This window comes from Phascolarctos cinereus, unplaced genomic scaffold (genome assembly GCF_003287225.1).
Source record: "Phascolarctos cinereus isolate Bilbo 61053 unplaced genomic scaffold, phaCin_HiC Scaffold_1;HRSCAF=81, whole genome shotgun sequence".
NCBI lineage: Eukaryota > Metazoa > Chordata > Mammalia > Diprotodontia > Phascolarctidae > Phascolarctos > Phascolarctos cinereus.
The window spans coordinates 284,709,358-284,733,623 of record NW_027555514.1 but is presented as its reverse complement, the minus strand read 5'-3'; the positions used below and the strand labels follow the sequence as shown (position 1 = coordinate 284,733,623).

Genomic DNA, 24,266 nt, shown 5'->3' with positions numbered 1-24,266 from the left:
AGAACACTTTGAGGTTTGCAAAGCGCTTTTCAAGTATTATTTCATTTGATCCTCAGAACAGCTCTAGGAAGTAGGTTGTTATCTTCACTCTGCAGTTAAGGAAACTGAGGCAGACTAGGTGAAGTGACTTGCCCAAGGTCACAACAGCTAGTAAGTATCTGAGGCAGGATTTGAACTTGGGTCTTCCTGACTCTGCCATCAGGCTGCCTCTCTCCACTGACACGCCCCACTTTGGACCCCATCGCCTCCCACCCGGACCACAGAAGCGGTCTCCTGGTGGGTCTCCCTTCCTCTACACTCTCTCCTTTCCAACTCAATCCTCCCCACACCTGCCCCAAGGACTTTTCTAAGGCAGTGAGCTCACTCCCCTAATCAAGGATCTTCAGTAGCTCCCCAGTTCCTTTACTATAAGATACAAAATCCTCAGCTGAAGTCCTCCACAATCCAGCTCCTGCTGTGCTTTTCTTACTTCTTTTTTCTCGCCTTCAAGCACTCTCTGATCTAGTCAAAGTGGCCGCTGGCTGTTTTCCATGCACAAACTTTTCATCCCCCATTTTGAAATGAAATCCTCCCTCACTTCTGCTCAGTACATAGAGCACTGGGCCTGGAGTCAGGAGGATGAGTCTTCATGAGTTCAAATCTAGCTTCAGATATTCACTAGCTATGTGACCCTGGGCAAGTCACCTCACCCTGTTTGCCTGTTTCCTCATCTGTCAGATGAGCTGGAGAAGGAAATGGCCAACCACTTCACTATCTCTGCCAAGAAAACTCCACATTATTATTCTTATTTTGGAGAAGAGGAAACTGAGGCTCAGATGGGGGGAATGATTGCCTCGTGGTCTTGTTTACCTAGTAAGTAAAAAAGCAAAGACTCGAACCCAGATCTTCTCTTCTCCACTAGAGGGCAAATTAAGGGGAGGGAAAGTGAGAAGGGATTGGCCAGAATGACACCCAGGCCACGGGAGGAATCATGATTCACTTTCCTTCCTGAGTCTGGGCAATGATGGGGGCCCAAGGCATGTGCACACACTGCACACACCCTCCCACTGGTAGACAAAGGGTCCATCCTACCTGATCTGCTAAGGGAGCCGAGGTGCCGTTACTAAGCAGCGAGAAGGTTTCCAATTCCTGTGGAGAGGGAGGGGAGGGAGAGAGAGGAGACAGACAGACAGACAGAGAGGGAGGAGAAAGGGAAAGGTGGGAGAGAGAAGAAAGGAAATGGGGGAAGAGAGAGGAGAGGGACAGAGAGGGGGAGAGAGAGAAAAGAAGAGGAGAGAAGACAGACAGAAAGACAGAGAGAGGAGGAAGAAAGGAAAGGGGGAGAGAGAGAGGGAGAGAAAGAGAGAGAGAGAGAGAGAGAGAGAGAGAGAGAGAGAGAGAGAGAGAGAGAGAGAGAGAGAGAGAAGGAGAGGGACAAAGAAGGGGAGAGAGAGAGAAGAGGAGAGGAGAGAATACAGACAGAGAGACAGACAGAGAGGGAGGAGGAAGGGGAAGGGGGGTGGGGAGAGAGAGAGAGAGAGAGAGAGATGAGGATTTTGGACAATATCATTATGACCACACCACACACCAGCTCGTAGAGTGAGATTGGACAGAATCAAGTCCTGGCATCTCACAGAGGCAAAGGTGGGACAAATTCTGCAATTATCTGCTCCCCAGTACCAGGGCTCTACTATTGCCTACACAGACACACACACACAGACACACACACACACACACACACTCACACACATATGCATATACTCACACACACTCATACACACATGCACTCACATACTCTCACACACACTCACATACACTCATACACATACACTCACACATATTCACACACTCTCACACACACACTCACACAAACATATACACATATACACTTTCACACACATACACATACACTCACACACACATATACACACATACAGAGACACTCTCACACACTCACACAACACTCACACACACACACACACACACACACACACACACACACACACACACCAGCCTTCCTTGCTAATACTTACCCACCCCTAGGATCTCCATCTAAAATCCCCAACAGGCTTCATTCCTATAGATCGTCATTATTGAGGGAGCCATCAAGGCTCTTCTACACAGACTTTAGGACCTACGTACTATGTGCATACAAACGCCTGTGCTTCTTAGCGTGTGGACATCTCCAAACACATGTTTCCATCCTCCAATCCTCAAGAATTCATTTTAATTCTCCCCTTCCCAGGAATTCTTGATGGCTTCCCCTGCCAACCTCCACCACCCCATTGTACTGTCTGGCTTTTTTTTTTTAATGGCACTTCTCATTTTGAATTCTACACATATGTAGAATTATACCACGCTGCCTGCACTCTAGCCATCATAGCCATCCATGCCCCCTCCTAAGAACCCTGGACTCTGCCCCAGGGTCCTAGGCTCTGATAGGTGACCTTTTACCTTCTCCTGCCCAGAAACAAGGCTCTGTGGCCACTTTCTGGCTTTCCTCCACCACGTTGCCTCCACTTCCAGCCCCCCTCTATGTACTTTCTTCCCTCATTAAAATAGAAGCTCCTTGAGGGCAGGGGCTGTACAGCTTGTTTGTATCTGCATACCCAGCATTTAGCCCAGAGCACTTAATAAATTCTTACTTTCTGTGTGTCCTCCTCTAAGTCTCTCTGTCTGTCTCCCTGACTCTGTCTCTGTCTGTCTGTCTGTCTGTGTTTTGACAAACCTAGGTCCTTTTAAAGCAGCCATTTCATCTCCCAACTAGGCTGGAAGAATTGTTGGATACGCATGATTCTGTTGAACAGGACCCTTGGTACCTAAGACAGGGGCTTCCTGAGTGTTTGAAGATGATCAGACCACTGGTTATGGTGACAGTCTCCTGGTCTCTCTTGTTCCACGGACAAAATAATGCTATAAGTTCATGCCCTTGGCAAAGGCCACTGTGGGGCATGCAATTCATGAAATCGAGTCTGGGGACTGTGGCGTTAGACACCAGGCATGCTCTGTAAGAGGTGATGGAAGTGGGGGATGGGACCCCGAGGCCCTTCAGCTTGCAAAGGATGAAGCTAGGGCCAAGGTCCCCCAAATGGCAGAGCTGGGATTTGAATCCCCACTCTGCTGGCTCCAGAGCCGAGGCTTTGTTCCCACTTCTTAGGGGAATTCCGAATTGGGCTGTAAGAGGCACCTTACCTGGGGAGGGCACATTGTAGACATTCTCTAAAGGATTTCTAAACCAACCACACGTTGGCAGATTTATATGTTAAAATGTGAACAGGCAAAAAACCCCAAAAGTAATACTAGTCTATGCTAAGTCAATGCCCATTATTCTGCCATAAACCCAAATGGCCCCAGGCGGTTCATTCCAGTGTGCCAAGGAATGCAGCCCCCTGCAGCATGGAATGTGTGAGGGGGGTTTAGCAGACCAAGGCAATCCTAGGAGCACAAAAGAAAAGGAAAGGCCCACCTTCCTCCTCCTCCCGGTGGGGCCGGAGGCACAGGGGCTCAGGGTCGTGGGATCTTGGATTCCCAGGTGGAGGGGACCAGAGAGCCCAGCTAGACAAAAGGGAAGTGACATGCTCAAGGTCACACAGGCAAATCGGGGCAGAAGTATGTCGGGCAACAAGAATTCACAAAGAACGTCCAAAGCCTTCTCCTGCCTCCAGCTCCCACAGATCTCCCTAACCTCACCTGCCAGGGCACTTAGTCTGTCTCTGACTTAGCATTGGAACCTCTATTGGTGTCTTGAAAATCTCTTTCCGTGTGTGTCTTAGTCTCCCTGAAAGATGGTCACAGAGATTGTGTCATGCACCTCTTCTCTGTCCCACAAAGCACCCGCCCTGCAGCTTGGGAAATCCTGGTGGCTTCTTCGCCAAAGGGCTGGGAGGTGTCCTCACCTGCACCTCAGAAGTGACTCAGGAAACAGACGCTCAGAGATTCCCCAAAAACTACCCGTCTCTGGCTGAGACTGGGCCACCCTGATGGCTATGAAATCCCAGGAAATCACCCAGCAGGGCTGTGGGCCTGAGCAGCAAACCTCTTGCCTCCTTGGAAGGAGGTTCCAGGTGCCCATCTCCCCTCCCACAACCACTGACCAGGGCCTCTGCCCACCTGAGGTCTCTTATATGCTTTTCGGCAGGGCAACCTCAGCTTCTGGGCCAGCTCCCGACTGAGCTGAGTGACACTTTCATCCTGAAGGAGGAAAGGAAACGTTAAGCAAGAGGGAGAAAAAAAGGTTGCTTGGTCCCCAACAGTAAAAGAAATGATGAAATCTGGACCCCTTCCCCGCCTCCCCTGGGCCTGCCTCTTTGTCCCCCTCACCTTTACCCTCCACCTGGCCAGTTCTCAGGTTCTTCCCCAAGCCCTCCTGTCTGAAAAGTCTGGAACTGAAGCCAGCTCCTACCAACTTCTGAGAGCTGATCGTTAAATTTTCAGGGTTAGCATTTATACCTCAGAAATGAGGATCACACTACAAATCAGGGTTTGGGTTAGTGTTTTGTTGATTGTCTAGAATTAAGTGATGGAGAAATATTGCAGATTAAATGTAAAAGTGTGTCCTGCTTTTTGGAGAGCCGGTTGTTAAACATTCATCATAATATCCTTGGTTATAAGCCAGGGTGGATGGACTTTGGGGCTTTTTCAGAGGTTAAAAAAATGCCTACCCTCTGCTCCCCCCAGCCCAACCTCCCTGGCTCTGCAATCTAAGTGAGAGATCAGGAATCCCTGTCCAGGCCACAGCTCCTGGGAGCAGTGACCTGGAGTCGACTCTTACCCACTCTGTGAACACTCACTGTTAGAAGGGAAGCTCCTCAGGGGCAAAGACTTTCGTTTTTGTCTTTGCATCGGCAGAGCCTGGCACAGTGCTGGGCCCTTGGGAGGCGCTTAATAAGTGAGTGTTAATTGATCGACTAACTGAGTGATCCAAGGCCGTGACGGTGGGTTGGCTTTAAAATCGACCCAGAGACCTTCACGGCCCCTCCCTGCTCCAGGACTGGTTACAAGTTTTAGCTATTTTAGCTACTGTTATCACTGCCGGAAGAAAGATGGCCCAGAAAGGGAATGTCCAAAGGAAGGTATGGGGAAAAACCCAACCCGCATATCAGGTCATGGTGTGGGGGAAAAAAGATTGGGCTGGGAGTCCGGGGTCCTGGGCTTTGTTCCTCACTGTGCCATTTACACTATGTGGCCTCTAGGCCAGTCCTCTTATCTCTCCAGGCCTCAGTTTCCTTCTCTGTAAAATGAGAGGATTGGAAAGAATGATCTCCAAAGACTTGCCCAGCCCTGACATCCCCTGTTCCAAGGCCCCTCCCAGCCCTGACATCCCCTGTTCCAAGGCCCCTCCCAGCCCTGACATCCCCTGTTCTCAGGCCCCTCCCAGCCCTGACATCCCCTGTTCTCAGGCCCCTCCCAGCCCTGACATCCCCTGTTCCAAGGCCCCTCCCAGCCCTGACATCCCCTGTTCCCAGGCCCCTCCCAGCTCTGACATCCCCTGTTCCACGGCCCCTCCCAGCCCAGAAATCCCCTGTTCCAAGGCCCCTCCCAGCCCTGACATCCCCTGTTCTAAGGCCCCTCCTAGGTTTAAGTTGGTGACTAATGTATTCCAAAGCCATCCCAGAGAATCTCCTTCCTTCTGTTAATTAACCAACAAATATTTACTGAGAGACAACTGTGGCTTTGGTGATGAAGCAAAAGAGATTGTTGCCTTCAGCGAGGTTTGAGGTTAGAAAAGCAACACACATGCACCAGTGAGCACCTTCTAATCCTTCTGCCCTGACCAGACTATGGTTAATAAGACCATTAACGCAGCATTAAGCAGGTGGCCCTGCTGTGAATGGGCCAAGACCTCCACAAGCTTAGATTCTCTCTGCTCAAGTGAGATAACGTTTGTGATGTGGCTGTGCAGTCATGTCTGCCATCTCCTTCTCCAGCTTATTTTACAGAGGAGGAAACTGAGGCAAACAGGGATAAATAAGTGACTTGCCCAGGGTCACACAGCTACTATCTGAAGCTGGATTTGAACTCAGGATGACTTATCTTCCAGACCATGGCACCCAATAGCTGCTCTGTAACATTTATAAAACACTTTGCAAATCTTAAAGCACTACACAAACGTTAATTCTCATTACTATTGTGGTTATTTCTCCATCTGTAAAATGGAGACAATAGTGAAGCTGCTCCTACCAGCCTTAAAGAAAGGGTGGTCTGAGGGACAAAGAGATAGCAGATCACTGAGGATATATAGACGGAAGGTAAGATGTACACAAAATATTTAAGTAGCAATGCAAATAACACTGTATTGTGTTTGCAGCCAGCAGGAAAAAGAAAAGGGCAAGAGAAGGAAAACAACTATTGTCTGAAGGAGACAGGTTGACATTAGAAACAATGGAGAGAAGGTAGAATTATCCAGTTCCCATTTGGCTTACAATTCTGCCCAGGAGAATTAACTCCAGATTGGAAAGGGTGGCACCAATACAGTTAAGAGGAAACTGAAGATGCTTTAGGAGAGAGAAAGAAAGCTCCATTTGATGTTGGAGTTCTCAACCTGGGGCCCAAGAACTAAGGGTTTTGGTTTTGTTTTGTTTTTGAGACAATTGGGGGTAAGTGACTTGCCCAGGGACACACAGCTAGTATCAGAGGCAGGATCTGAGCTCACAGTCAGTACTTTATTCACTGAGCCGTCTAGCTGCCCCCCACTTTTTGCTTTTTAAATGGCTTTCTCATTCATTTTCTCATTTTATCCCCATACGTGCCTCAAATGGGAAAACTAAAGCTAAAGAAGAAAACTGACTAGCCCAGAGTCACACAGCCACCAAGTGGCAGAGTCGGGATTGGAATCTAGGTTTCTTGACTTCTAAACCAATGCTCCTTCCACTGTGGGAACAGGGCGTAACCCCAGCCCAGGGCCAGGCACATAACAACTGCTTAATAAGCCCTGGGTGAATGGATGAGCTAATAAATGAACGGCTGGGTGAACCAATGAATTTGGAGGTCACAATCTGGAGGGACCAGTGGGCAGAACATCTATCAGGGTGGTCCACTTCCTATATTAACCCAGCTGCTGGCTCCCTTCTGTTTTCCCTTTCCTATAGTCACTCTGCCCCAAGTCCAGTGAAGGTTGGACCAGGCAGGACAGGAAGGACAAGCGGACCCATGAGTGGGGGATCTGGAGCTGGAAAGGACCTCTGAAGTCATCTACTCTGACCATCCCACTTTACAGATGAAGAAACTGAGACCCGAGTGGTTAAATGATGTGTCCAAAGTCACACGGGCAGGAGGCATCAGAGCCGGGATCTGAACCCAGGTCCTCTCATTCCAAAGCCTGCTCCTCCCACTGTGCTCTGGGGAATCCAAAAGCAAAATAAAACATGCCCAACACATGACCACTGTGGAAGAACCGCCTTCATTGGAAGCTACAAGAGATGAGCTGCCGTGTGCTGCCCTGGCCTGCCTTGGCCTGCCTCACCCTCTCAGTTTCTCTGCCTGGATTATACTTGGGTGCCCCACTGCACCACACCGTTCTCTGCCAAGGTGGCCTCCCGCCCCCCTGCCCCCATTTGTCCTGCCCATCAGGCCATCTGGCCCTAACACACTCACGTGGGGAAGAGAGATGGAGCACGTTTTACTGCACTCGTAGGCTTCCTTATGGCGCCCCAGCTCATTCAAGGAACTAGCTTTCCGGAACAAAGCTCGGATGTTCTCTGGGTCCAGTCCCAGGGCCTTCTCACTGTCTTCCAGTGCCTTCTCATACAGGCCCTGAGAGCAAGAAGGGAACACCTGCTCCCACCCACACCTCCCTCCCCAGACCAGGCCACAGCCCCTGCTCCCACCCACACCTCTCTGGGCTGAAAGAACCCATCCCCAGAGCTCGAAGGCCAGGGGTCCCCTAGCCAGGACATAGAGGGGTGGGTTGGAGGGAGGTTAAAGGTTCCAGTAGAAGAGAGGTTGGAGCTTGGGGAGCTTTGGAAGGAGGGCTGGGGGAGGAGCTGGAAGCTTGGAATGGAGAGCTTGGGAAATATAGTAGGACCAGCACAGAGAGAGAAAAGCCAGGCTAGCTCTTGTCAACACTGGGGGGCCTCCACTGGATGTGTTGGTGTATAAGTCATTGGGTCACCCTCATGGGGGGTGAGGGCAGGGAGCCAGAACACACAAAATACCCAGAAATACTGAGTTGTCCTGCCTTCCGTCCCACATCCCACCTGCACCTATACCTCCGGTAGCCAAAACAATCATAGCGATGTCTATTTCTACAGGGCTCCTCTCTTCAGATAGGAAAAGACTGTCCCTAGTCCTCAGTGCTTACCCCAGAGCCTGTCATACCATGGGTGCTTAATAAGCATTTATTGACTGACCACTCATTGAAGCCTTACAAAGCTCCTTCCTTCCCACAGCCTTGACAAGCAGATAATAAAAGATCAGCCCCTTTGAAGGAAGAAGCTGTTTCCAGAGAAGTTGTGCCTGCCACAGTGTGGTGAGGATCAGAGCAAAGTCTCAAGCCCAGGACTGCTGACACTGAGGTTAGCGCTCTGGCCACTCCCCTCCACTGCCTCCTTGCACCAAGTGGCGATGTCAGGGGCCGCACAAAAATGCCTGAACGTCCTTCAATCGTGAAGGGGAAAGAGTGCTGTCCCTGACCTCCAGAGAAGTGGATTCAAATCCAGCCTCTGCCAAGCTGGAAGGAACGTTAGAGGTCAGTCAATTCAAACCTTCCTTTTACAGATAGGAATTGAGGCTCAGAGGGGTTAGGTGACTTAGCCATGATCACATGTGCACCCTATGTGACTTTGAGCAGATCATTTCACCTCAATCTGCTTCAGTTTCCTCCCCTGTAAAGATAGGGCTGTACTACCTGGGCTCTAAGGGCCCAGCCAGCTCGAAATCTATGATTCTAGATTCCCAGCTGTGTGACCCTGTGCAAGTCACTTCACCTCTCTGAGACTCAGTTTTGTCATCTGCAAAATGGAGGTGATAATCTTCATAGTCCATACACCACAAGGTTTTGGAGAGGGTTTTGACCACCTTAAGATGCTTTAGAAAAGTGCCATTCTCATTTCATTTTCCTCCTCTTTTCCAATGGAGTCCAGATAGAAACAGCCCTGGGATGTCACTATCCTGCCATTTCGTTTTCTAGTTAATGTTATGTGGATAAAAATTTGTTGTGGCTCAGTGGTGTCCAACTCTTCGTGATCCCACCGGGGGTTTTCTTGGTAAAGACACTGAAGTGGTTTGCATGTCCTTCTCCAGCTCATCTTACAGGTGAGGAAACTGAGGCAAACAGGGTTAAGGCCTGGGTGAAGATGAGTCTTCCTGATTCAAAGCCCAGTGCTGCCTCCAGTGCGCCACCTAGCCTCCCTTGGGTAAGACTAACTGGACGGAGGTGGGACGTTTCAGCGGATTGAAAAGATTAGCGTGTGAGCTCATCATGCCCAGGTTCCCTGGGAGCATCTTTGGGATAGCTCTGGGAACACAGAGAACGGCAGGGTCGACACGGGCCTATTCCTGTATGTTTTTGTCTCCTCTGCCTGGTCTATCCGTCGGAAAAGCTTCTTGTTGCACATAGTTGGGGAGTACAGGCATCTGCATGAAGATAATGATAAAAAAAAAGAACATCCCCCTCTGCTTTGTGTGGCTCGACGTCATGCCCGGAGGTTGTGGACAGCAGTTTTCTCCATGGTGTGTGTCTGATCATGGGGCCTTGATTGGCCGAGATTGTGAGCTTAATACTATTATTATATTATCTCTATTGAAACATTCATTTTTGAGAACTTCCTGTGAAAGAGAGACTCAACTGGAAAGGTTGGGTTATTAGGGAAATTATTGGGGAAGTTCCCAAATCCTGGCGGACACAAGTTCTGATTCTGGGCTGACAGCGTCTAGAACAGGAATGAAGACATGAATGAATGAATGATTGAATGATTGAATGAATGAATGGATGGATGGATGGGTCCCATCCCCAAGTGGCCGAGGGCAGCTTCCCATCAGCGAATTCATCTGAGCCTCTGATGGCCCCATCAGAAACTGTCTCTGTTCTCCTCAGCAAGGTACCAGTGGGCCCACCCCACACTCTATAAAGAGAGAGAGAGAGAGAGATGGGAAATCCAGGGTATGGACAAAGGCTTATTGTCCGGTAGGCTCATCAAATTGGTGGGAGGGCTTGGAGTGAGGACTCTTCTGATCCCCTCCCCTCCTTCCAAAAAATGTTGTGGGTTTGGAGGGAGGGGCTGGAAGAGTTAGGAAGCTGTAGGGACAGAAGGGGATTAGATGTGGCAGGCAATAGAGGCAAAAGGAAATTGGAGGCTGAAGGAGCGGAAGGAGGTTTGAGGCAGCTGGAGGATATGGAGGCAAAAGATTAGAGTTGGAGGCTGGAGGTGGGAGCTGTGCATGGAGGCTGGGAGGAGGCCGATGGCCTGCAGGGGACAGCTGGGGTCCTCACCATGTTGAAATAGCAGGCGGCCCGGTTGACGTGCAGCTTACAGAGGAGTTCTCGGGGCAGCGTCACCTCGTCCGAGGCAGCATAGTCAGCCACGTTCAGCCCCTCCACATACTGCACCAATGCCTGCTTGAAATCCTTCTCCCGGAACAGATCATTCCCCTCAGCAAACAGGTTCCAAACCAACTTGTGGAGAAAGGCCTGGGCTCCCACAGAGAGGCAAGAGAGAGAGATGTCCAGGTGTGGGGAGTATAGGCAGGAAGCTCCACCGCCCTCCAGTATCCAGCCCCTGGGAGCCAATCTGCTCCCCCATCCCCAGGACCAATCCTCGCCCTACCCACTCAGCCTTCCTGGAGGGGAGCCCCCGTGGCCTCCACCAGGGAGGGGAGCCGTTCCCGCCCCAGGGCCCCCTGCCCTCCTCGAGATGGAGCCTGGGGGACTGGGGGAGAGGCTGACTATTCTGCACCCCTCTTCAGGGTCACCCCTTTTCCAAGGGGAGTTCACCTACCTCATAATCTTCTTGCTTTAGTGATATCGTGGACCTGAGGGCATAAGGAAACATGTGCCAGGTAAGACCTCGGCCCAAGCATCCAGCCTGGGGCAGGTGAGGAGATGAGATCCCTCTAGGTGGGATTCCAAGTAGCCCTCTAGGCTCAGTCCCTCCGATCCTTCGACATTGTTACTGCTGTCAACAGCCAACATTCATTACCTAGTTACCAACTAAGTGGCACGTTGGCCAGAGCTGGAGTCAGGAAGACCTGAGTTCAAATCCAACCTCTGACACTTACTAGTGACCCTGGATAAGTCACTTAACATCTGTCTTCCTCTGTTTTCCTCATCTTTTAAATCAGGACAATAATTGCACCTACCTCCCAGGATTATGGTAAGAATCAAATGAAATAATATTTATAAAGCTCTTTGTAAACCTTAACATACTAAATAAATGGTAGTAGCAGTAGCAGTCACAATAGTAGGAGTAGTAGCAGGAACAGCAGCAGGAGCAGTAGTAGTAGTAGTAATAGCAGCAGCAGTATAGTAGTAGCATTAATAGTAGTAATAGTAGTAGTAGCAGCAGCAGTAGTAGTAGCAATAGTAGTAATAGTAGTAGTAGCAGTAATAGTAGTAGTAGCAGTAGTAGTATAGTAGTAGCATTAATAGTAGTAATAGTAGCAGCAGCAGTAGTAGCAGTAGTAGTAGTAATAGCAGCAGCAGCAGCAGCAGCAGTAGTAGCAGTAGTAGTAGTAATAGCAGCAGCAGCAGCAGCAGCAGTAGTAGCAGTAGTAGTAGTAATAGCAGCAGCAGCAGCAGCAGCAGCAGTAGTAATATTAATATGTGGCATTTTGGGCAGGATACTTCATAGCTAGGTTTTTCCCAGAGGTGGACAACAAGTGGGACAAACCAGGCGATTATGCTTTTTCTATAAAAATAGAATTCCTTACATTGAATGACAGCACACATTCTGACAAACCTTGGACATGTCAATTAAAGCAGGAGGGTGGCTTTCGAGTCACTGGACACCCCTCTCTCGCCTCAGCTGAAATCCATCCCCCTTTCTTCAAGGCCCAACTCAGGCGTTATCTCTGAAACTGTCCCTGAGACTCTCCCCCACCAACAATGATCAGAGGACCTGTTCTTTGCAGAGATCCCCCTCTGCTTTTTATCTTCACTCTTTGTGTCTTGTTCTCCCCTTTTCGAACGTAAGTGTCCCAAGGGTAAGGCCAGGGGTCATATCTCTCTATTCCCACACACAGTCAGTGATTAATAAACGTATTTTGACTATATGAATGGATGGATGGTGGGTAGATGGTGGATGGGTGGATGACATTCGTCACCCTTTCTCATTGGGCCAACAGAATGGCTTTGTCCTTTCATTGGTATTTGAGGCTCTTCTCTCCTGTGGCTACAAAATGCCAACTCAGCTCCGTGGATGTCACCAACCCAGGGTGCTTGGGCTCCTAGAATTTGGCAGCTGAGATGACCCTTAAAAGAGCATTTCCCCAATAGCCCCACTCCCATCTTGCTGTTGTTGAGACATTTCAGTCGTGTCTGACTCTTCATCAACTCGTTTGGATTTTTCTTGGCAAAGGTACTGGAGTGGTTTGCCATATCTTTCTCCAGCTCATTTTACAGATGAGGAAACTAAGGCAAACGGAGGTTAAGTGACTTGCCCAGGGTCACACAGCTAGGAAGTGTCTGAGGCTAGATTTGAACTCAGGAAAAAGAGTTTTCCTGACTCCGGGCCTGTACAAGGCCACACTGGTAGGAGTAGGGAACGTCAAATTCCTGCTCCTGACATTCAAGGCCACCATCTGCCTCCAACTCAATAATAATGAGAGTTACATAGAATTCTAAGGTTTACAAAAACTTTTGTATTTGATCTCCACCATAACTCTATAAAATGAGTCCTACAGGTACTATATCCCCATTTTAGAGAGAAAAAAAGAGCTCCACAGAACTGAAATGACTTGTCCAGGGTCACCCAGCTTAGTCAGGCGGTATCTGATAGAGTCAGGAAGACCTCCGTTCAAATTCTGTTGTGGTCACTTGCTTAGCTGAGTGACCCTGGGCAAGTCATAAAATCTCTCAGCCTCCATTTCCTCATCTGTAACATGGGAATAGCAATATTGCCTCCCTTGCAGGGTTATCGTAAGGATCCAAATAGAGAACATTTGTGAAATGCTTTGTAACTTCAAAAGCAGGATCAGAGGCAGGGACTAACCTATGTCTCCCCTGACTCCCCTGTCTCACTGCCCTCCCACCACATTTCCTCCTATGCCCCAACATGAAACTTCCACTCTAGGGTCAAGAAATCATAACATCTTAGACCCAGAGCTGGAAGGGGCCTCAGAGCCCTGAGACCAACCCCCAGAGAGGGGAAAGGCCTTGCCCCAGTCTACTCAGGCCATGACTGAGGCAGGACTTGAACCCAGGCCTCTGACTACAAATCTGGTGCTCTTACTCAGTGCCACGCTGTCTCTGAGATCTGGCCAGACCAGACTCCTCGCTGCTTTAATCATTCATTTGGGGTGAACTTGACAAATGTTTCATTTGGATGAATGCAATCCAATCATCTGAGTCAACAAACACTTACTAAGCAAGCAGTGGGTGCGCCAACACCTGGCACAAGTCTCATTGGCTCTGGGAAGCCTTCCTGAGACCAGTCTACTCCACGGGGATCTCATTCCCACCTGGAGCTTCTCAGATCACGACCTCATTGTGTTCAGACTGAGGATGAACTTCAGAGACTTCATAGGCGAACCCTCTCACTTTACAGAAAAGGAAACTGAGGCTAGAGAGGGCAGGCCCTGGGTGCGGGGTCACACAGCTGACCAGGAGTTTCCCCCTCCAAACCCAGGGCCCCTTCCATTGTATCCTAGCACCCTGATGCCACATCTTGTTAATACACTCTCATGCTTGTGACTCCGTCTGTGCCCTGCTGGATCATAAGCCTGCTGAAGGTTGGGGTGACAGCTCACCTCTCTCTATAGCTCCCTCAGCTCAGAGCCACGCACAGCAGAGTCATTTAAATATTTGCAAAGAGATTGCACGAGAAACGGGTCTATGCCAGGCCAATGAAGCAGCTAGACCACTTGTTGAACAAATAAGCCTGCTCATCTGCAGGCTTGGTTGTCACTGTTCAGGCCACCCTGTCACAGGTCACCCTGGCGAGGTCGGGGAAGACTCATTCCCATGCTACCATCTTCATCACTCAAAACTCTGTGAGCTTGGACAAGTCACACACACACACACACACACACACCCCTCTCTGAGCCTCAGCTTTCTCATCTATAAAAGGAGTAAGCTGGACTAGGGTGACTTCTGAGCTCCCTCCCAGATGCGACATTCCTGGTTCTGATGTTTTCACATTTTTTTTTTCAATTAACAAGCATTTCCCTATTCTCCCTCTCCACCCCCCTCCCCAGTGAAAAGTAGGAAAAGAAAAATGAAACAAAGATGTATTGTCAAGCAAACCAAGTTTCCACACCTGTCATGTCCAAAACTGTGGGTCTGACCTGTCCTAAGGCCCCTCCCAGCTCTGACGTCCCCAGTTCTAAGGCCCCTCCCAGCTCTGACGTCCCCAGTTCTAAGGCCCCTCCAGCTCTACCTTCTCTACTCTAAGGCCCCTCCCAGCTCTGAGGTCCCCAGTTCTAAGGCCCCTCCAGCTCTACCTTCTCTACTCTAAGGCCCCTCCCAGCTCTGACGTCCCCAGTTCTAAGGCCCCTCCAGCTCCACCTTCTCTATTCTAAGGCCCTTCCCAGCCCTGACATCTCTTGTTCTAACAAAGGTCCCACTCCTGGTTCTGCTTTCTATGACTCTAAAAAAGTCTAAGAGTCAACCCTCATTTGGACATCTGCATTCTGCTGGTTTTTTTTAACCACATGACTTCATTAACTTTTTCATGTGCCTCTTGTTACATGAATGTACAAAATGACGCATGTAGGGAAAGTTTGCTTGGGTAGGCTCTGGTCAGCCTCAGTGTGGCCAAAACTGCTTTACCCTGACTTCCTGAAAGCTGAAAGGGACCTTGGAGGTCCTTGAAAGGTCTTCTGAGTCCAATCCTCTCATTTTACAGATACAGAAACTGAGGCACAGAGAGATTAAGTGACTAATAGACACCAAGCAGCTACCAAGAGCTGGGTACCTTAAATAAGCTGCCCTGCTCTCGGGGAGCTTCCAAAGAGAGTTCACTCTAAATGTGCATCTTAAGTAAGCTAATACTATCCTGCCCTCAGGGAACTTCCAATCCACCAGAGGGATTTCACAAACACAGATTTCTTTAATAGATAATGCATTTGAGAGAGACAGCGCCTCAAGTGGACAGAGCGGGCTTCAGAGTCAAGAAGACCCAGGTTCAAGTCCCACGTCCTGTGTGTGTGACCTTGGACAAGATATTCGACAGCTCGGTGCCTCAGGCAGCACTCTGAGACTAGAAGCTGCAGAACAAGCAGGTGCCCATCTGCATTAGCAGACTTCCTCATGTGGGCTCCCTGTTCCAACAAAATAATTGGTCCACTCGAAAAACAAATAAGCAAATAAAACCCGAACCAAAAGTTAACCCTCGGAGTAACTGCACAAGGCAACCCCCCCAGCCCTCAACTGTTGAGCAGGCTTACGTTTGACTTAGTCTCTAAAAGCATGGCAAGGGACTCCACAAATGCCCAAAGAAAAGCCATTTGGAGGCATCCCTGCCCAGGGCAGGCTGGAGGTCGAGGGTGTTGTTGGGTAATTCTCCATAACCAGAGAGTTTATGCCACCATCTCAGGTGGATTCTACCCTAACCCCTCCCTGTGGAATGAAGCCTCTCTGCTTGGTGACAACAGCAAGTGTGACCAGCCACAAAATGGTGGCTGGGCCAAGGAAAGGACCAACACATCACTTAGAAAATCAGGACTATGTCTGAGGGGGAGGTGTTCACCTCCTGGGGAATGGGAGAGGTGGGAGGGAGGGAGGAGCAGAAAATGCAGCTTCTCCCCTGCCTTGGCCGCCCAGGGAGCCCACCATATTGTCGTTTCACCTTAACACTTCCAGGCACGATCTATCGAGGCTGTGGGGCAGTGGACAGTGGGAAAGATGTGGAGTTCAAAAAGACCTGGGTTCAAGTCCTGCCTTGGACACATACTGGCTGTGGGACTCTGGGCAGGGGAACCTTTCAGTGCCCCCAGACAACTCTTTAAGATCCTGAGGTACAGAGAAGCTGTCAATCTGCTTCAGGGGAGAGATGTTTCATTCTGGAAGTTACCTACCCTGGTGAAATCTAGACAAAAAAAAAATTAAAGCCATAACGCAGGCTGGAATGTCTGTAAATTGTGTAAGAAAACAATGTTTGTGTTATGCACATGAGGAGGGAAAGTATATGTGAGTGTAGGTATACACACACACACACACACCACTGTCCCAGTCAGTGAAGGGGCTACCAACAACCCAAATTTCCCAACCCCAAAGTCAAAAAAAAAACAACCCACCAAAACCAAAACAAAAAAAAAACTTACTGGATGAATTGAAGTCCTTTCTCTATTTCTTCTTTTCTTTTCTGCCTCTCCATTAGTCTCTGAGGAGGAAAGAAAAGGTCATTCTGGATGTTCCTTGGCTTCCCCAGCAGACCCCACCCCCCCCCCAGCTCCAGGGACTTTGTGACCAGGGGCTGGGGCTGCTCAGAAAAGGGCCCCTGCCCTTAGCCCTCCCGGATCAGAGCATCCAGAGCTGTGATAGCCCTCAGGTCTGATTCTTAGCAGGAGAGCACAATCTTCCAGAAAGAGTATCTGAATTCACCAACCACATTTGGCCAGCCTGCCTCCTTTCTACACCTCTGGCCTCAGGTACTCAGGGAACTCAGTGGAAGACATCAACACTTTTTGTTTACTAATGATGTGGCTGGATTTCAAAGTGTCATAGAATCTCAAGAATCAGAAGTCAAGAGTCAGAAGGCGGTCAGGGATAGTGGAAAAGGAATAGGATTAGAAATCAAAGGACCTGGATTCAAATCCCCCAGCTTTGCACTTGATCCTTGCGTGACCTTGGGCACACAAGGATCACGTAGCTTGACCTTTCCACACCTCAGTTTCCTCATCTGTAAAATAGGGGAATTGAACTTGATCTCTGAGATTCCTTCTGACTCTGAATCTATGAGCCTATGAAGGCACTTCAGAAATGGACTAGTCTACCTCATCATGCCCAAAAAGGAATCTCCCTACAGTGTCCCCAGGCAATGGTCAAGGCCCTTGGCCATCCCCCTTGAAGACTTCCAGTGGTGGGAAACATCCACTCCCCTTCTGACCAGCTCTTACTTTAGGAAGTACTATTTCCTTATGTTGAGACAACACCTGCCTCCCTGTAGCTTCTAATCTGTCACTCGTGCCTCCCCTCTCTCACCCCTACCTTCCAACAAGCCCAATTCACCTTCCGCAATTGAGGGAGTGGCCATCAATTAGAGAATGGCTGACCAAGTTATGGCATATGCATGTGATAAAATGCTACTGTGCTGTAAGAATTGATAAAGGGGATGGTTTCAGAGAAACCTGGGAAGATTTGTCCGAACTGATGCAGAGTGAGGTGAGCAGAACCAGGAGAACAACATATACAATAGCAACATCATAAGGCCCAACCACTAAAAGACTCTAAGCGATGCAGAGGACAGATGAAGAAGCAAACGACCCACCTCCTGATTGGAGTGAAGGGGTGGCGGAGTGGGCTCAAGGCGCAGAATAAGCCCTTCCTTAGTGGACTTAACCAATGTGGGAACTTGCTTTGTTTTATCATGTATGTTTGTCATGAGGGGCTGATTTTTCTTTTCTTTCTCGAGGAGGGGAGAACTGGGGGAATTTAGAGGGCTAGGGGTGGGAGTGCCAAGAAAGAAGAAAGAAAAGAATGTCATGAAAGCATTTTCAATGCACAAAAGAGAAGTGAAGTCAGGCCCAAAGGAAGCATCGACAGTCAGGATAGCTTTGAAAGTTTCACGTTGAATTTTTTTAAACTTTTTTTTTTAAAGTGAGCTGTACATCATAGAGACTTGCAGCTTCGTGTATAATCCTCTTCATCTGTTCTACTGTGTATATGGAAATGTTTTAGCTGGTCTTTGTTCATGTCAGAATTTTTTAAAAAATTCTTCCAACATATGAAACCCACTATCCTGCCACTGCTCTCCCAAAGGCTTTTCTTTTTCCTCCAGGATAAATGTCCATAGTTCCTTTAACCCATCTTCATACATCATGGCTTCCAGGCCACTCACCACCTTGTCATGATGCTTGGGACAGGACTCAGTCTGCCAACATCCCTCCTAAAATGTGGCACCAAGTACTGAACTCACCTGAGGTCACTGGATAAATCATAGTTAAGAAAACTCCTAAAGGGGATGATCTAGGAACCAGCCCTTCCACACCCTGGAATCCCCCAAATAAACCCATCCCTAGGACCACAGACTTTGGAGATGAAAAGGCTCTAAGAAAACATCTAAGTCACAAAAACGGTCACAGACCTGGAGCCTGAAGGAACCTCAGCCTCAGTTTACAAATGAGCCACAGTGGCCCAGAGATGTTCATTGGTCACAGATAATAAGTGGCAAAGCCAGAATTTGAACCCAGGATCTTGGATTACAAATCCAGGGCTGTATCATGTTGTCCTCCTTTAGCAATGAGGAAACTGAGGCCAAGAGAGGAGTAGGGACATGATCAGGGACATACTGATCCTAAGTAGCAGAATTGGGAAGTGAATCCCAGCCTGCTAATTGCATATCTAGCGTCCTTTCAATTCACACCAAGTCACTCAATTCCCACCATGCCTTCTGAGGTGTGGTGAGCAGACACCACCCTCCCTCCATAAAGAAAGAATTATCATTTGATTTTAAATTGACCACGGGATATGAAAGCAGGATCTTAGAAATGGTACGATCCAATCACCTCATTTTACAGATGATAAAACCGAGGCCCACAGAGTGAGCTGCCCGAGATCACACAGCTAATAAGTAACAAAGATAGGATTCAGACCGAGGTCCTCAGATTCCAGACCCATCAGTCTTTCCACCAAATCACATTTCCTAAGAACGCAGAAATCCTCAGGAAGATCACGGAGAACATCAGAGCAATTCACAGAGTAGAAGAACATAAGGGTCTATGCAGAAGAGCTTTGAACTGTGCAAAGAACATTCTTTCTCCAAATGTTACATAGTTAAACCCCAATTCCACATACCAGTAGCAAGCACACAGAATCAGCTAGTAACAGAAACCATTTCTCAAGGACAGGTTTTGCATTTCTCCCCTTGCCAACTTCCATTCTCAGCCCAGGGCCAGGCTAGCCCTAAGGGGGAGGAGGCTCCACGGATAAACCCTGAGGTGATATCTAAATGATGCCAATAATGTCAAGAAGATGGGGGAAGTGGCATCCACGAGGTCAGAGGAAAAGCCGAGCATGTATCTGTTAGGTGATTCAGAGTTTCCGAAGTTGTTTCCTCATATGTCATTATGACCTTTTTGCCGATCAGAGTTTCTTAGATCCAGAGCTGGAAGGGACATGAGCCCAACCCCCTCATTTTATTATTTTAAATAATGTTTCTCGGTGCTATTCTTTTCAAAGAATATTGCTTTCCATTTTCAGTCATTTCCCAGTGACTCTTCCCACACCCCCTAGACCAGTCCCTTGTATCAAAGAAACATAATTAAGCAAAACAAATCAATGCATTGGCCACAACTGGCAAGGTGTGCCTCATTCGGCACCCACAGTTCACCACCTCTCTATGGAGAGAAAGGAATCAGGCTTCTCCATCAGTTCTCTGAAGGCAGGGCTGATCAGCACATCAATGTCATTTTCCTTTACATTAGGTCTCCTTGCTTCACTCTGCATCCTGTACCGAGCAAGCCTTCCCAAATTTCTCCAAATTCATCTTCACTTCTTTTTACGGTGCAATAATGATCCATCCTTGTAACAGACCACCATCTCTTCAGCCATTCCCTAGTCAATGGGCACCTGCCTCCCTTACAATTTGTGGCTATCACAAAAAGGAGTGCTTGAACCGTTTGGCATGCTTGTGCCCTTTCCCTCTGTCTTTGGCGTCCTACAGGTATACAAGGTATATTGAATTTCCTCATCTGTAAAATAGGGACAATAATAGCACCTACCTCCCATTTGTTAAGATAATCAAATGTGATCATAATTTTAAAGCACTCAGCATAGTGCCTGGAACATAGTAGGTGCTATATAAATGTTAGCTACTACTGTTTATTATTATTATTATTGTTGTTGTTGTTATTATTATATGCCTATCAGTGGCACTCTTGCAACCCCCACTTTTGCAGATAAGGAAACTGAAACTGAGGGGTTAAGTGACCGGCCCAAGGTTATACAGTTATTTAAGAGGCAGAGGAAAGATTTCCTGCTCTCCACACAGAAAAAAGGGGAGGCAGATTGTGGCCCAGTAAATGGGAAGAATTCTTAGCAATTAGTCATTCCACCAATAGAATGAGGGGCTTGGTGAGACATGAATTAATAAAAGGGAAAGCACCTACTATGTGCAAAACAGCATACAACATACTAGAGATACAAAAAAGAAAAACAAGCCAGGCCTTGCCCTCGGGGGGGGGGGGGGGGCTGGAGGGTGGGGAGGGGCTCCCATTCTAATGTGAAGACAACATATTCCTGGTCTCAATTTCTGATCTAACAGGGGAAGGAACAGCTCGGGAGAGCAGGTGATGTCTATACAGCAAGTCTTCTCAGAAGGGTCTCGCCTCACTGAGGGTCTGGAAGCAGGGCCTGGATGATCAGTGATCATGCTAGAGACACATATTCTGGTCCAGGTACAGGCTGGACAAAACAGTTCTGAAGTCTTTGCTAGCTCTGGGATTCTGTTAAAACTACTTCCCCTCTTGAGGCCTCAGTTTTCCCATCTGTAAAGTCTGGGATGGGGCAGCTAAGGGGCACAGTGGACAGAGTGCTGGGCCTGGAGCCAGGAAGACTCATCTTCCTGAGTTCAAATCCAGCCTTAGACACTCACTAGCTGTGTGACCCTGGACATGTCACTTCACCCTGTTTGCCTCAGTTTCCTCATCTGTAAAATGAGCTGGAGAAGGAGAAGGCAAACCACTCCAGCATCTTTGCCAAGAAAACCCCAAAAGGGGTCACAGAGTCCAACACAATTGAAACAACTGAACAACAGAAAGTTTGGGATAATAGTCCCTACCTTGCTTCCTTCAGAGGGCTGTTCTGCAATTCAAATGAGAAAATGGTTCACAGTCATAAAGTGAGATATTACTGTGGGTTATTGTTGTTACGTGTCTTATCTCACCAGCTAGATTATAAGCTCTTAGAGCTCAGAGTCCAGGGCTCCTATCTCTCTATCTCCTCCTTGCCTAAAACAAGACCTTGAACATAGTAGGGATTTTGTCAACGTTTGCTGATTTGATCTGCTGCAACTGGTGATTAGAGAACAGAAAGTAAATATACAACTTTTGTGGTTGTGAAAGGGGAAGAAGAGACTGGGTGGGTACATTTGGAAGGAGGGCTGTTGAAAGCTGAAAGAGTCAAGATACGGCAATGAGACAATTGTTTTCATCTACAGCAAATATGGACATTGGTTTTTCTAGGCAGGTTTGTTATAGGGGATTTTTTTCCCCAACAAGAGGAGGGAATTGGGAGAGCTGGGGGGTGGCATAGGGACAGGGTAGGAAAAAAAAGAGGAGGAAGAGGGGAAGGGGAGGAGGAGAGGGAGAAGGAGGAAGAGGAAGAGGAGGAGGAGAAGAAGGAGGAGTTATTGAAGCATCTTTTCTTTCTTTAATGCAGAGAAGAAAAGTCCAGGAAAAAAACAGACAGGCAGGAGAACCTCAAAACCTGCAGGTTGAACTTATTAAACATTTACAAAGAGAAGCAGGCTGTCCAGAAGAGAGTTTCATGTACAATCCTGTTTTGCTATTCTGCTATGGATATGGTGATGCCCCTCTTATTTGGTGCTCGTCCAGTTCAGAATAAAAGTAGTTAAAGAACAAGGAAGGCATTTCTCTGGGCTTCCCTTTCACAAAAGCTGGAGGGAACCTGAGGAAGCCTCCAAATCCACTCAGCCCAATGGGGCTAGTCTAGAAGTGTCTTCCCCAGTGCGATGAACAAGAGTTCTTGCTGAGAGCCTTCGATTCGAGGCTCCACCACCTCCCCAGCCAGCCCATTCTCATGAGGAGCAGCTCTCACTGTTAGGAAGTTTTCCTTTAAATCAAGCCCAAATCTGCCTCCACAACCCCTGGAGCTAAGCAGAACAAGTGTGATCTCTCATCCAAGAGAGACTGTATACCAGGGTAGAATTGGAAAGAGATTTGGACTAGGAGTCAGAAGAGAAATGGGTTTGAACCCAGCTCTGGCACTTAATGGTTTGTTGCTTTGAGCCTTAGCTCTTCTATCTGTAAAATGGGGATAGCAATACCTCAACAAGTTGTTACAAAGAAGGCATTTATAAAAACTTCAGAGTGCCATAGAAGTGTGAGGCATCCATCCATCCATCCATCCATCCATCCATCCATGCCACAGAACAGCAACAAGTCTCTTCTTCTCCAGTGACTAGACGGGGGAGCAATGCCAAGAAGAGGTCTCTAGTCTTTAGCGATGAGTCTCAGAACAGCAGGTGAGCATGTGTGTGTGTGAGGGAATGGCAGCTGGTCACCAATATCAGAGACACAGGAGGAAAGCAAAGCTTTCAGAATTGTATAAGGAATGGAATCAGTGTAGGCTGTTTGAAACCATTCTTCTCATCCTAGGAGAAGGGGTGGAGTGGCATGGAGGGTGGGGCTAACATGAGGCCAGGGCAGGAAAGAGAGCTGCCCCAGGAATATTGTATCCAAGGCTCTTTGGGGAGTGAAAGGCTAACAGAAAAAGGCCATAGGCCCAAATACAAGACCTGGGGTAAAAAAATCAATGGCTCCATAGGGCAAGTCAACAAAAGGTCCTGGGGAAAGGGAACTCTCCCAGATTCCCAGAGTCCACAATGAGTTGAAATTAAAAGCAGGAGAGGAGAGATGGTGCAACCAGAGTTTGCCATTGACTAGTCAATGTGGGAGCCTGGGCAAGGCCTTACTCTCTCCCTGCTTCAGTCCATGAAATGGGCACAGGGAACTTATGCCCTTTTCTCATTGGGCCACAGTGAGGAAAATACTTTGGAAATGGTAGAAACTGCCAAAATGTGAGCTCTTCCTATGTTGTTGTCATCATCATTATTATTCCAGATCCAAAGGCAATACCAGTTGCCACGGGAGAGCTAATATTTCAAGGGCTCCTCCCAACATCCCCTGAGATCATGATTGTACTTCATAGGGCCTCAACCCTTCCTATTTTTTTTAAAGGCTATCTCCACATTTTGGCCAGGCTGGAAATGCATTTGACATTCATGAACCAATCCCACTACAGATGGGCGTGGCAGCGTGGACCTTCTCCGCTTCCCACCTGGGTTGGGTCACCTCTCCTTAGGCCACCCAGTGGCCCTCTGTTCTCGAGGGGCTTGCCATATTGCTGATGGGCTTAGTGTAGACACCCAATTGGTTTAACCCACTTCAGCTCAGAACTCCCAAGCCCAAGCAATTGACCAGCCTCAGACTCTGGTAGCAGGACGCCAGGCTGGCTTGCTCCAACACACCCAGCATCCTCTCCTTTTGTGTCTGCCCCAACAGACCTGGCTAGTGCACTTCACTCCGGACTGTCACGACAATATTAACAGCTGACATTTTTTTTTTAATACTTTACACTTACAATAGGCTTTACATGAACTCAGCTGATCCTCACAGCAGCCCAGGAGAGACCCAGGCTGACTTGCCATACGTTTCTGTCGTTCAAGGACCGACCTTGCTAAGGATGGAGAGGTTCATCACCAGAAAGTTGATCACTGGGCAATGATCCTTTTCAGCCATAGCAACGTAGGGGTTCGAGATGGGCTGGTCATTCGGCAGCAGAGAAGAATCGACGATGAACACCCCTGTGCTTCATTGGTGGTCTTGATATCCAGAACTGGAGGAAGGCCTTCATCTTGCAGCACGGACGGACGCCCTGTGGAAAACTGGTGGAAGGACACGGATGGGTATTGCCCTGGATGGACCTGGATCTTTGCAGTAAAGACCCACGTGGACAAGATCCAGCTCCTTTCATGGGTTCGGCGTCAAATGAAACAAGGTAAAGTGCTCAGCAATATTTAAATATAAACGTTGGCTATTTTATTGTGACTCCCATTATAATTAATTACATGAATAGCTGAGGAAGACCATTTACTAATCATAAGATCATAGTTCTGGATCTCAAACTCTGAGGTTGTATAGTCTAACCTCACTTGACAGAGGAGGAAACTGAGGTAATTTGGCCAAAGTCACACAGGTAGTAAGAGACAGAATCATAGAATCCAGGATCTGTA

At 48.2% G+C, this 24,266-nt stretch overlaps 1 protein-coding gene across 4 annotated transcripts in view; it reads right to left on the bottom strand.

Moving 5' to 3' along the window:
• ZC3H7B (zinc finger CCCH-type containing 7B) overlaps positions 1 to 24,266 on the bottom strand; it is an 88,498-nt gene that overhangs the window by 46,260 nt on the left and 17,972 nt on the right. For all 4 annotated transcript variants that reach the window (XM_078147611.1, XM_078147609.1, XM_078147614.1 and 1 more), the window contains exons 2-7: positions 16,396 to 16,454; positions 10,914 to 10,947; positions 10,409 to 10,606; positions 7,573 to 7,731; positions 4,090 to 4,170; positions 1,072 to 1,128 (exon numbers count right to left, since the gene is read on the bottom strand). In XM_078147611.1, the coding sequence (XP_078003737.1) occupies positions 1,072 to 1,128; positions 4,090 to 4,170; positions 7,573 to 7,731; positions 10,409 to 10,606; positions 10,914 to 10,947; positions 16,396 to 16,448 (582 nt within the window). In that variant the 5' untranslated portion in view covers positions 16,449 to 16,454. The remainder of the gene's footprint in view (positions 1 to 1,071; positions 1,129 to 4,089; positions 4,171 to 7,572; positions 7,732 to 10,408; positions 10,607 to 10,913; positions 10,948 to 16,395; positions 16,455 to 24,266) is intronic.